The sequence below is a fragment of the Parasteatoda tepidariorum genome, chromosome 8 (genome assembly GCF_043381705.1).
Source record: "Parasteatoda tepidariorum isolate YZ-2023 chromosome 8, CAS_Ptep_4.0, whole genome shotgun sequence".
Taxonomy (NCBI): domain Eukaryota; kingdom Metazoa; phylum Arthropoda; class Arachnida; order Araneae; family Theridiidae; genus Parasteatoda; species Parasteatoda tepidariorum.
In genome coordinates, this window is record NC_092211.1 from 44215534 (window position 1) to 44229506 (window position 13973).

Below are 13973 nucleotides of genomic sequence, written 5' to 3' on the forward strand. Positions count from 1 at the left end.
TTTTTTTTTTTTTTTTTTTTTTTTTTTTTTTTTTTTTTTTTTTTTTTTTTTTTTTTAAAGCTAAGGCACTAGACAGGAGTTTGAATATTCCTTAATTACTGCTTAGGGTTTAAAAACTAATTTTTGAAGAATTTAACATATATTTTTTGCAGTTTAGTTATCATATATGTATAAATTTTGTTGAATGCCAATTTCAACAGTTTACCAAACTGGTGTGATTTATTTAGTATCAATTCATTCTTTGCATCAAATATGCATAAACGATTAATTCCTTACACATAATGAATATGTTACCTTTGTATGCTTATAAGTATCATCTAATTTAGAGCCTATTTGAAAGGGTTAGGTGTAACACATAACTGTGGCTTGCATTTTATGCAGTTGTATTTAATTTAATGCCTATTTGAAAGAATTAAGTATTATCCATTTCAGTGGCTTTTATTTTATGCTACAGGATTCATTTATTGCTTATACTCAATTAATTCCTAATTAGTAATTAGTGACATGCAAGAATTTTAAAATATGCTTCTTTTTTTTGTTGACATTTTTTAGGCAAAATTTAGGAATGTAAAGCTCACTTAAAAGATAAAATTCTATTGAAAACGATGCTGCCAAATTTTGTACACATTTGTTAAATAAATCTAAAAATACTAAGCAAAGATTAATATATTTCTAGGCTTAAAAAAACATCTCTTTCAAAGCTACATCTAAATACTAGTATAATATATTTAATTAATTTTATGTTAATCTAAATCAAAAACTTATCAAATGTAGTGATGATATTTTAAACTCCAGTTGTTTTATAAATCTTGAAATACTACTTAAAAGATTGATGTCATTCAAAAATGCTTGTATATTAAAGTGAAAATTATTTTTCTTTCAAATTAATTATCCAATTTAATGTGAATTTAAAATCATTTTGAGTGGCTTTTATATTTATATGTTACGTGAATCTATAAATACTAATTAAAAGTTAGTGTTCACACAAGAATTTCTATGCTCGTTTGTTTTTGACACCTTAGAATAATAATTAAATATTAATGTTGTACAAGAGTTGAATAAAATAAATAGAACCATGAAGGAAAAAAAAGACAAATATGTATCTTTTTTATTTTATTTGTTACAGTTTTCTGACTTTGAAACTGAGACCAATTTTGACACTGTTCAAATATTAGCTGGAGGTAGAACAGAAGAATCTGGAGTGAATTTGGTGACTCTATCTGGTGTTCAGGATTTAGCTGTAAAAACTTTCACTACTGCTTCAAATTTAATGATTGTTAAATTCCGCTCTGATGCATCAGTTGAAAAGAAAGGTTTTCGTGCAAGTTGGAAAACTGGTAAATGTTTTCTTTCTTACTTTACCTTATATAATCTCACATATTGTTACTAATTTACGTCAGTTATAAATTCCCAACATCTACTGGCGGCATTTTTTTTTCAAATTGCTCTTGATATAAGAGAACTTACAAATATTATGCCTCAATAATAAAGCGGAATGGAACTGAGCTTATTGTGAGTAATTTATAGATGCTTTCGAATTATGGCCTATTTTTTTTATGGGAGTGAGAGAAGAGAAATGGTTTTAGCTCGAAATTAGATCAGTAGTTTTTTTTTTCCTGTGGTTTTTAAATTATTTAGTATTGCAAACTACATAAAAATGTACATGCCTTTGCCTTATACAATACTGAATTAAGTAAAGCTAGTTTCTTTTCTTTATTTAATATTTTGTAAAGATTAATACTTGCTTTTACTTGTACCAAATTTGAATGTGCTCAAATATTTGTTGAAAGTTTATTTTATAGATTTCAACCGGAGAATAACAAGAATAATATCAACGAATAGTAATAGTGTTGGTTAATAATTTTAATTTTGTACTTTTTATATTTTAAATGTTTTTTTTATTTTGATTATTAGAAGAACTTTTTTGCATTAAAATCATAGGATTTTTTTTTCGAAAGAGAGGAACAATTTTACTTTTTCAGTATATGTTGTTTAAAATAGAAAAAAGAATTCTACTTTCCATATTTCTATTGTTAGATGAGAGAAAGCTGCTTATAATATTGTTGCACAAATTCAAGTGAACTTTTTAGAAATGGACTTACTTAATTTAATTTTTTTTAAATAGCATTAAAAAATATAACTTTTTTTATTGTACTAAATCTACAAGAAAACATCAAAAATTCTTTTAATATTATAATGTTTTTTTTTTTTTTTTTTAACTGTTATTAAAGTCAGATATAACATAGTTATTTTAAATTTATTTTTATTTTCTTATTCTACCATGCCATGTACCATATTATTCCTTGTTTCATATAATCTAATTATTAATTTTATTGTTTTAGAACCAATAAAATGTGGTGGTGAACTATTAGCTCTTCCAAATGCTCAATTGTTTAATTCTCCATTGTATCCTCAATCTTATCCTGGTGGTTTAGAATGCTTGTACATCATATCTGCTCCTTCTAGCAAGGTTATTACTCTTGAGGTAGGAATTAACATTTCACAATGAGTGTTTTTATATTTATTTTTTTAGTATCTAGTAATCATATAGAATATAGTAATTGTTTAATATATAGTAATATATTTAATTTTAGTATAAAGTAATCTGAAATTCATATAAATTGTTTGCGACTTCTTCCATGAAGTAAAGTTTTTCTTCCGTAAATATTTTGAAAAAAATTTCTTGTACAATTAATAACATGAAGAGAAAAAATAAAGGATTGTACATACTTAATGAGAATTTTCTGTTGTTAAAAATAACTAAATCTTTAGATAAAACTATTTTTTAGAATGCTATGTAAAGATGTTGATATTTAATCTTATGCTCTTTAACTATTTTTTTAAAAAAATAATTGTTTGTCTTATTTATTTTACTTAAGGATTGCTCTTGAATCAATGAAGGAAAGAAAAATGTTTTTATAAACTTTAAGGAAGTGTACTTATTAAAAGTATTGAAGTAAAACTTTCTACAAATATTTCTCATTCTAAGAGTAATAAAAATCATCATTAACCATTAAAAATCTACACTATCATCTTTTTTAAGTAGAATGATGTTTTCCTTTATGTTTCAAAACTGGTACAAAACCAGGTAATTTTGGCAGCCAGGGAGCATCATGGCAAGGACGCCCGGTGGCTGAGTGGTAGCGCTTTGCGCTCCCGTGCCATTGCTGGGATCAATCCTCGGGCCGGGCAAGGTTGACTCAACCTTTCATCCCTTCAGTGGGTCGATAAATGACGCGTCGATTCAGCGGTAAGGAACATCTGCTTCTGCACCCCAGTGCCCAAGGTCAAGAAAACTGAGATGGGCACAGTAGGCCTTGGCCCCCTACGGGCTGTCGCGCCACTGAGTTTAGAGGGCATCATGATTCAAGGAAGATAGGAAATTAAGTCGCTTTAAAATATAATAATAATAAGAGACAGTAAAGCTCTGTATCTACAAATGAATCAAAGTGGAATTGTCCAATAAGGCATTTAATTCAAAATTTATATTTTTAAGAAAATTGTATATTTTTTAGAAACTTGCATATTGAAAAACAGCATATTTTTAAAATTATATTATGAGTATTTATAGTTTATAATCATCTGAATATCTTAAAGTATTTTTTATCATTATGTTAAAACTTTAAATGCTTTTAATTATTATAATTTATCTTATATTTAGAATTTGTGAGATTCTATTTTTATTTGTATTAGATAAAATATTAAATTGTATCTTTATATGCTTGCAATTTTTTTTCTACTGTTAACTTAATGGCTTTTATAGAACTATCTTAATTTAATTATTTTCGCATTGGATTATCATAATTTTACACTTATCATATGCTTTAACTATATTGTTTGCTTTGTAAATTTTATTTTAAACATTAGTTTTAATTTTGGGCTGGTAAAATGCTTTTTACTTATTATACATGGCACTTTTTCATTTGTTAAATAATAATTTTATATTGTTTTAATAAGGAATTATCACACATTAATTTTTTTTAATTATTATAATTTTCTGTTGGGTTGAATTAATATAATTTTTTATTAAAATTTTACTCTATCATTTTGACTGTATTTCTTTCTATTTTTATTTTATTTTAGATATTAGAATTTGATTTTGAGCCAGAAAAAGACTTCTTATTTATAAGAGATGGTACTTCTCCATCAGATCCTTTATTAGCCAAATTAACAGGAACTGCTGAAAATAATCCAAAATTTATTCTCAGCACAAAAAATAAAATCTACATTTATTTGCAAACAAGTTATGGTGATAGCAGAAAAGGATTTTCTATTAGATTCAGAGCTGGTAAGTTTTGTTACATCTTACAATACTTTTATGCTTCCCTTTCCTGTTAATTAAAAAAGTATAATTATAAAAGGATACTTATCTATAAGGTCTTATGTTTCTGAAATTTTATTTTAATAAATTATGTATCTAAAATGATGTGTCTAGACTGCTTGACTTAGTGATTAAAATTAAATCATACAAAAAATGTTTTAAAACCTTGCTGAATGCTTATTTCATTTTTACTTATATTATGTTTCTATAGTTCTTTCTTTTTTTCGAGAAAAATAAATAATGAATAAAAAATTTTGTTAAGTGTTTACTGTTTTCAATGATTTACAATATTTTAAAATTATCTTTATAATGCATGTCATCTAAAACCTTTGCCAGTGAAATAAAAAAGCTTAGATTTGGTAATTTTTTTAAATATTGTGAAATTATTAAATTGCTTTATTTATTTTATCATCTTTAAATTTGTAATTTCATCTCCCCATATTCATTTGTTATTCTTTAACAATATTTCTTGAATACTTAGAATGTATTGAGCAATAGATTGTCATCTAATCACTCACTTATTTGATGCGTTAAAAGCGTTTTTTCTAATAGTGTTCATGCAAGTTTTCGATTAAGGCATAATTTTTATAGGGTGAATTTTCTTCAAAGATTATAATTGTTCCAACTTCTTTTTTTTTCAGTTTATCAAACATGTTGAAAATTTCGTGCATTTTATAATTAAATAAAGAATAATAGGAGAATAGCATATTTTTTTTTATCTCAAGTGTACAAGAAAGTGCCTCATGACATATTTCATATCAAGTTTTGTCTAATTTTTTCCTCACTTATAGGTTGTCATGTGGAACTTACATCTAACTCTGGAAATATATCTTCTCCTGCTTTTGGTGTTGTGGATTATCCGTCCAATCAGGAATGCACTTACAAAATTGCTCGACCTGGAGGAGGCCCATTGTCACTCAAATTCAATAGATTCGAAGTTGCAGAAGATGATTTTATTCAGGTGAAATTTTTAACAGTCTCACCAATATATATAGATATTGTACTGACTGATTGGTATTATATACATAGGGTGGACAAAATAATGGAAACACTTCTATACTAATACATTTTTTCATTTCTCCAGAAGTACTTAGAGAATCATTTTATAACTTCAGGGGTGTTTAGATCATGTTATTTCCCATGCATATCAATGAAGTTTAAAGATTTTAGTTTTTTTAGGAACCAATAATAAATTACAAACGGAAAATAATATTTTTGAACACTTCTGTCAGTTATTTTGGCTATGGTTATTATATGCAATAATTACTCAAAATTTTGAAAGCCTAGCTTAAATGTTTATGGAAATATGAACATTTTTAAAAATAGCTAATTTTTTGCTTTTTAAAAATATTCAATAAAACTAAACAGGTCGGGATAGCCTGGTTGGTAGGGCACTGGGCCCATGTCCAGGAGTTTGTGGGTTCGATCCCCGCCAGCTGAAGACTCCCCATATAGTAAATGGTGACTGCTGCATGTTAAATCTGTCGAGTCGCAAAGTCCTCCATGTTCTCATAACAAATCAATACCTCTGGGGGTACTGATCCGGGAGATTCCTTGTCTTCTGGAGTGGTTCAAAATTGACAAAGCTACTGAGTTGAAACATTAGTAATCGTAAACCCAAAAATTAGGTTTTCTATTCAATGATGGATATAAAATAAAACTAAACAGAATTTTTAGTGCATTTTAAAATTAATTATGAAAATTTTTCTTTATAATTTAAGAAAAAAATTTTTGAAACTGCTCTACATGTAAGTAATTAAAGTAGTTCTTTTATACTGCGCATGTGCAGGAAATATTAAAAACAAAAAATCTTAATTTTTTATCGAATCGTATTTGGCAACTAATAAAAAAAGTTCGATCTTAATACTTTAAAAATTTAAAATGTTTCAAGCAATTTTCTAAGTTTTTGTATTTTTTAAAAGAATGCTCAAAATGATAAGGGGTTTTGCACTCATTTCATTTTTACTATTAAACAAGATTTACTAAAAATGAACCCATCATAGTTGTAGACCATCCCCATAAAAGTATCACCTTGTTTTCGCCTGTTTTCTTTCCTTATTAGATAACATTTTCAGGGGTTTGTCCAGACATTTTGTGAAAGTTCCTATTTTTGTAAAATAGTGAAAAAAAATATTCATAATTTGTGAATATAAAATAAGCATTAAGTCACATTCTTTCAACCAGGGTCCAGCTTTTGTGAATTTGTGCAAATAGGGTCCTGTTATTGCAAAAATTGCTAAAAACCTTTTTAAGAAGTTTTTAAATTGTAAATAGATACAAGATTCTGCTCAATAATTGCTGCTACTAAATTAGAGATGCAACATACAAATATTTGGTATTTAGCCTATACTGTTCAACACAGAGAATTCATTTCAGAGGAATAGTAGAAACAAAATCACTTACATTTTTAGTAATTTCAATTGACATATTTTAAATAACACAACTTAGTAATGTATCACTTTTAATTTGTTACGCATTAAGTAAATTTAAACAATTCTTATATTTATAATATTTTATTTAAAAAATTTCCAGAAATTCATTTTTATTTACATAATATTCAATTATTTAATTTTTTGAATAAATATAGATTGATCAATTATTTATTTACAAAAAAAATTATAATTTAATATTAATAAGAATGCGCACACGATGTTTGTAAAACTGGAAATATTTTCTTAGAATACTACATTTGGAATTTAAACTTAGGGAAACTTAGTTTGTCTCGAACTGTCATCCCCCCCCCCCCCCCGGTTGGAGGGTTTATTAGATTAACTAAACGATAATGAAGATAAAAAATTTGTAAAGGGTCTGATTAAAAGATCAATTATTTTGTGAAGGATCTGTTTTTAAGATATTTTGTGAAGGGTCCATTAACGGACCCAAATTTCTTCTAAACAGACCCCTGATTTTGGTGTATGAATGTTTATTGTAAAGTACTATCATTTGTTATTGAATTCTGTCCTATGATATAAAACGATATTTGTAAAAAAAAAAACTTATCATTTTGAATTTTCTTTTTAAAAAGTATGAAAACTACTTTGAAAATTGCTTGAAAGTTTTTAAATTTTAAGATATTCAAAGGAGACTTTTTCCATTAATTGCCAAATACAATTAACTACAAAATTAAGAATTTTTTAAAAAAAATTTCGGTGCATATACTGTATAAAAGAACTTGTTCAATTACTCATGCCTTTCGTGAATTGAGATAAATTTTAAATTGCTCTAAAAATTTTGTATCATTTTATTGAATATTTTTACAGTTATAGCAGAAAAACGTACGTCAAAAAAATGAGTTTTTTTTAAAAAAATGTCCATATTTCCATAAATATTTAAGCTACACTTACGAAATTTTGTAAAATTATTGTTTAGAATAACCAAGTTATATAATAGCCAAATAACTGTCATAAGTTACAATCTATTGCTATATTTTTTGGCATAGGGTGTTGAAAAATATTATTTTCCATTTGTAATTTATGTCGGGTCCTCAATCTTCTAAAACCTTTCAACTTCATTGATTTGTTTGAGAAATCTAAACACTTTTGAAGTTATGAAATATTTCTTTAGATATTTCTGGAATAATATGAAAAAATGTATTCCATTATTTTGTAAACCCCTTGTATATGGGAAGACTTTCCTCAAATGATAGATAATACTTATGGCTTACAAACTTTTATCTATTTTCTGCAAAATATTCATTTACTTGAAAAATTTTAATATTTCTTGTTATTATTAAAATTTAATTTATGCTTTCAAGTTTTGTGTTCTGAAACTTTATTTATGATTCTAAATTTTATAATATAAAATTGCTTTGGATTTTTTTTTCACTTTTTTTTATAAAAAGCTATTACCTAATTCAATATTTTATTTATGCCTTACCTAAGGTTTACCTAATTCAATATTTTATTTATAATAAAATTATATTAAATTCCTTAAAAGTTTTTTTCTAAACTTATTAAATATCAAAAATATGACATTTGTTTTAGAAATTGCAAATTCAATGTGGGAATTTTAAATTAAATATTAAAATTACTTTACTCAAAAGATTTATTTTATCAAATCGGCTCTATACACATCTCTTCTTGTTACCGGGCAACTAAGGTGTTTGTAATTTAAAAGTAAGTAAGACTGGTTAGCTTTATACTATTATATGAAGCTGGTTATAAAATAAAGATCCTGTTGCATTTTCAGGCTTTAGTTTAATCTGAATAGCCTAACTTTATTTTGTTAATTATACATTTACATTTTTGCATGTAGGTGTATGATGGAGAAGGCTCTACAGGTGTGAAACTGCATCCTGGAGATGGATTTAGTGGAAATTCTAGACCCTCTATTACTTTAACTGCAAGCAGTGGAAATATTTTTGTTAATTTCAAAACAAACCCAATGCATACTTCAACTGGGTGGATGGGAAGCTTCAGTGCAGGTATTTATTTAATTTAATGTTTGTTTTGTCAAAGTGGATTATAAAATATACTAAACAATCATAAAATATTTTAAAACATGCCCCGTGGCAGAATCGTGGCGACATTGTCGCAGAACGTTATCGAGTTCTTGCAGAAAGATTTATCTTTTGGAAAGTACAAAAAAATAAAAATTTTCTGCAGAAACTTTCGAATTAATTTTATCTTTTCTTCAGCATTATATTCAAAAGATGTCTTTCTCGCTCATCGGAGTGAAAAAATGCTTGTGATTTTTCAATTCTGCTTTGATAATAATGAAAAATAAAGAATAATGAAGTAAAAAAATTTGGTTTTCTTTTCTGCAGAAATTTTCGCTCTAAAATTTTTAATGCAGTCATTATTACTATTGATTTCCACATAGTTTTTAAAATCTGATATTTTTATTACGATATTATTTATTGCAACAACTGAACCTCGAAATGAAAACACACATTTAGTAGTCCTTTTCATCATCCGATTCGCATGGTTTTGTCGTCAATCTTTTTCTCTCCGGTAGTTACTGCTACAGATTTCAAGATTTTTTAATGTGATAATGATTTACAAAATACGAAAGAGGAAATAATTAGTGTGTTTTCCCCCTACTAAATGCGAGAACATCACCCATAATATTAGAATAAAAAAAATTACATATTTAATTTAAAAAATTTTTTATTTCAATGAAAAATTATTATTATTATTATTATTTTTTTTTTTTGAATTTTTAACGCTTCTGTTACCTTAATTTAGTAACATGTATATTTGTTATTTTTAAAAGTATTTTGCAGAAAGATATTATTATTAGAGGTATGTCACAGAAAGCCCGAAAAAATTCTGCCACAGGGAAACATTGGGCACCAGTTGCAATTTTATTTACAACTGGTTGCCCAAAAGTTTTCAACCTGTGTCGTTATGGTAGAGTGTTCAGAAATTTAGTTTTTCATGTTCCGGTGTCTTCAAATTATAGACAATAGAGCCATGTATCTTACCAAATTAAATATTTTTAAAAAAGAGCAGTTTTTTTGAAGCATGTAAAGCAGAATGTAAATGCAAGGATAGTTCGTTTAGATCAAATTTGTTGTACAAAGTATTCAAATTAAAGTTTATATTAAATGAAGTGAAAATTGTAAAGCTTGCAATATAAGGCATTCCAATTACTATCGTTCAATTTAACAAAAGCTTAAACTAAAATGTTAATAAAAATTTATCTGATTTATTTATTTTTTCATTTCATTTCATTTTGAAACTTTGCTATAACAGATTGTCCTCAGTTATCTGTTGGAGAAAGAGCTATCGCATCAAGCAGAGAAACCACTTTTGGAGCAAGAGTCATGTATCTGTGTCCTATTGGCCAGGAATTTAGTGCTGGTGGGGACAGAATACTGGCTGAATGTATGCAAGGGGGAGAATGGAACGTTAGTCGCATACCTGCATGTCAAGGTTTGTAATTTATATCAATTTTTTCTCATCCCAAAATTTTAAATTTCCTCACTTTATCTAACAATTAATGTTTTTATTTTTTAGAGAAATATTGTGGCCCTGTTCCTCAAATTGATAATGGATTTGCTATTGCTTCCACGAATGTTACATATAGAGGTCAGGCAACTTATCACTGTTATGCTGGCTTTGGGTTTTTGGGTGGTCGCCCAACTGAAACTATTAGGTGTCAAGAAAATGGTAAATGGGAAAAACTGCCCATTTGTCTAGCATCATCTTGCCCTGCATTGCCAGAGACACCAAATGCTATTAGAACTATTTTAAATGGTGAAGGAAGTAGATATGGGACTGTCATTCGATTTGAATGTGAATCTGGTTATTTTAGGACTGGAGCACCTGTACTTGTATGTACTAGTGATGGACAGTGGTCTTATGAGCCCCCAGTTTGCAAACGTGAGTTTTTATTCATTAAAAAATTAATTAAATAACATTGAACTTTTTTAATGTGGTTAGAAAGATAGTTATATTATTAAAGATCATGATAAATATTCTCTATTAATATGTTTTACTGTTACATTCCTAATATTAAAGTTTGCCTCACACATAATTTTATATTTATGTAAATATTTAGAGCACATTATGCATTTTTTTTAAAGAAGCATCTTTGTTTTAGAATTGAATTAAAAGACCCCTCCAATTTCTCATCTAAAAAAGTTTTTATAAATTAAATTATGTTATTAACATATGCTTTTCTAAACATTGTTTTAATTAATTAAAAAAATTTAGGCTTAGGTTTATTGTGAATTTTACATAAAACTTATTATTTAGTTCTTGTTAAGATTTTGTTTACATATTACTGTTTATATCTTTCTCTTTTTCTTTTAATATTAAATACATAATTTAGTTTTCCTTTATTCCTTATAATTGATTACTCCTTATAATTGAATTGATTTCCTTATAATTGATTATTTATGATCCAATTGATAGATATTTTTTTTTTTTGATTTCAATAAACAACTGAAAAATGAACTGAATAATTTTATGCATAAGATTTTTAATTATTTTCTGTTGAATAATATTGTTTCTTTTGCATTCCAGTTGATTATATATATAAACCAGGGCTCGAAAAAACTCAGAAATTTTACCAGTCTCCGAGGACGGCTTGTCCAACAATGTACCCGTCCTCCTTTGAAACTAACCCGTAGCTTCTAAATAAATAAAAATATAAATTTCTCTTATTTATTGAGGGTCATTTTAGAAGTGAGCCGCTGGACTCTTGTAAGATAACTGGTAAAAAAACATCACTGGTACTAGAGTACCCGTCCAGGAGGTGCACTCAACATTCGGTGCAACCGCAAAGATCAGACGGCGCTTACCAGCAGCCACCTTAAGTCTCTTTCTTTCGAGGGTAGTTATAAAATCTTCCCAAACTGCCCCTGGTGCCACAACATGCAGGCTTCTCCCCAACATATCCTGGACTGTCTTGGACTGGACAAGAGGGACATTCTAGAAAACCCAGTTTTGGTGGCCGACTTCCTCCGAGCCATGAATTTCATGGACATTGTTTAGCCCTGCTAATTTTGGGATTAGGAAGAAGAAGAAGAAGACAGGTGACAAAAATTGAAAATGTATTACGAACATTAACGGGAAAATGGTCGTCCATGCGGACGTCGTATTCGAGAAATTCGTTGGCCTCGGGAAATTTTTTACCGCTGAGGACGTTCGGACTGGCGGTTTTTCGAGCCCTGATATAAACCTTTCTTTTATTATGAAATACTTAGTTCAACAAAATAAGTGATCAAATATGATCTTTTTTGTAGGTGTCAGATGCCCAATTTTGCCAGAAATTGACAATGGTTTTGTTGTGGATAAAGATAAGGAATACTTCTTTGGAGATGAAGGGAGAGTGCAATGCTTTAAAGGCTATAAATTAGAAGGAAGTCCTACAATCAAATGTGGAGCTGACCAGAATTTCTTAAACATGTCTGTTTGCAGAGGTAAGCAACTATATTTACAAATAAAGTTAGTTTAATTCTGAAGTATTTTAAAATATGTGTTCCACTAGAGTTAATCAAAAGATGGAGGTAAAGAAAGTATAACAATTGATAAAAATTTAACTTTAAAAAATTAACTACTCTAATTTTGTAATTAGTGTCATGGGTACATGTGTTCACAGCTGAACATTATTAATAGTTTTGTATGTCATAAAAACATTAGTTTTTTTTAATTTCAAAGTGAAATAATGAACTATTTAGAAATTCATCATCTATAGCATAAATTAAAATTACAAAAACTGTCGGTAAACAAGATTCAATATAATAGAATATCGGAGGGTTGAAATTACAATCTTGTGTCTTTTTCCATTTCTGTTCTAGAAAATCTTATTATTTTTAGCTTTTTTCTATCATGATATTTATTTAATTTTGTTTTTAGCATCGAATTAGATTTACTATAGAAAATAAACTAATTTCGCAAATGTTATATACTTATAAATGTTTGTATTTTTGCATTTTAGTTGCTGTCTTTTAATTTTATCAGTTAATGTTCTAAAGTAAACTTAAAGCCGTTTGATATGATAATCCCTATACTTTATGTTTATTTAAACTTTTATTAACAATCGTTTTATTATGAATTTTCAATATTAGAGTGATGAAGAAGATATTTCATATTTTCTGTAGCTCATTCTTAGATATCCTATACTCACTCTCTAGTTAAGCATTAAGAACTTTTTAAATTGCACAGATTTCAATATACAGAATTAATTACCTTTTTTAATTTTTTTTTTTTTTTTTTTTGAGTTGGAGGTTCACTCNGCAGGCACTGAACTTTTCGTTCTTCGCCATAGAAGATGCCGGAATTGTTACTCATTTAGCGTTACCCAGTGGGCACCTGTGAACCAAAGTCACGGAGGCGAGCAACGTTACCCATGCCACACTGCCACAAACCCGTTCATAGGGTGGGCCACATTCACACAACAGAAGACAACACACAGAGAGAAACATCCATGCCCAAAGCGGGATTCGAACCCGCGGCCATTGGCTCCGCAGTCAGACACGCTAACCACTCGGCCACCTGGCCGGCGAATTAATTACCTAGTTCACAGCACATTTCAGTTTCTTAATAAAATTAAAATTAATAAAAAATTTTAAAATACTTAAATTTTGTACTTGAGAACATGTTTAATTATAATACACATTAAAAAAGGTTCTTAAGAAATCTATAAGTAAACCATTATTTTTACTTTACAATATAGTAATTATTTTCAAACAAAATTATGCAATTGAAAATTTTGTGATGAACATAGCCAAATAAAATTTAATTTTGTGCCGCCACATTTGTTCGCTTTTCTATTATATTTTTTATGTACTTTAGATCCAATAAAAAAATAAATTGGTGAATTCCTTTGTCTAGTATATCTACTCTTGAGTTTGCATAAATTTGTTCCTAAGAGCTTTTGTTCTTTGCTTTAGATATTGATGAATGCTTATCTTCTTCATGCGATGCTGCTTCTACTAAGTGTAATAATACAGATGGAGGATTTTACTGCAAATGTAGAAAAGGCTTTGAACCAAACATGGGTTTGTTTTTATTTTATCATCAAGTATTTGGGTAGAATTGTTTTAATTATTGTGTTTAATTTATTGTAATTATTGTGATGGAAATTCCTTCTTTGCTTGAATATAAAAATTCAATTCTCAATCTCAAATTAATTCAATAATCAAATTAATTTTGTTCTTAAAATTCATGTGGAAATCTGATGATCATTTAGTATATATTAG

The 13973-nt window shown here is 27.7% G+C and overlaps 1 protein-coding gene across 1 annotated transcript in view; it reads left to right on the forward strand.

Annotated features, from left to right (window-relative positions):
* LOC107451935 (uncharacterized) overlaps nucleotides 1-13973 on the forward strand; it is a gene marked incomplete in the record, with an annotated part of 144271 nt that overhangs the window by 76060 nt on the left and 54238 nt on the right. The window contains 9 exon segments of the mRNA XM_043050349.2: nucleotides 1127-1337; nucleotides 2343-2485; nucleotides 4084-4288; nucleotides 5113-5282; nucleotides 8576-8744; nucleotides 10018-10197; nucleotides 10282-10647; nucleotides 12015-12191; nucleotides 13665-13772. Of these exon segments, the coding sequence (XP_042906283.1) occupies nucleotides 1127-1337; nucleotides 2343-2485; nucleotides 4084-4288; nucleotides 5113-5282; nucleotides 8576-8744; nucleotides 10018-10197; nucleotides 10282-10647; nucleotides 12015-12191; nucleotides 13665-13772 (1729 nt within the window).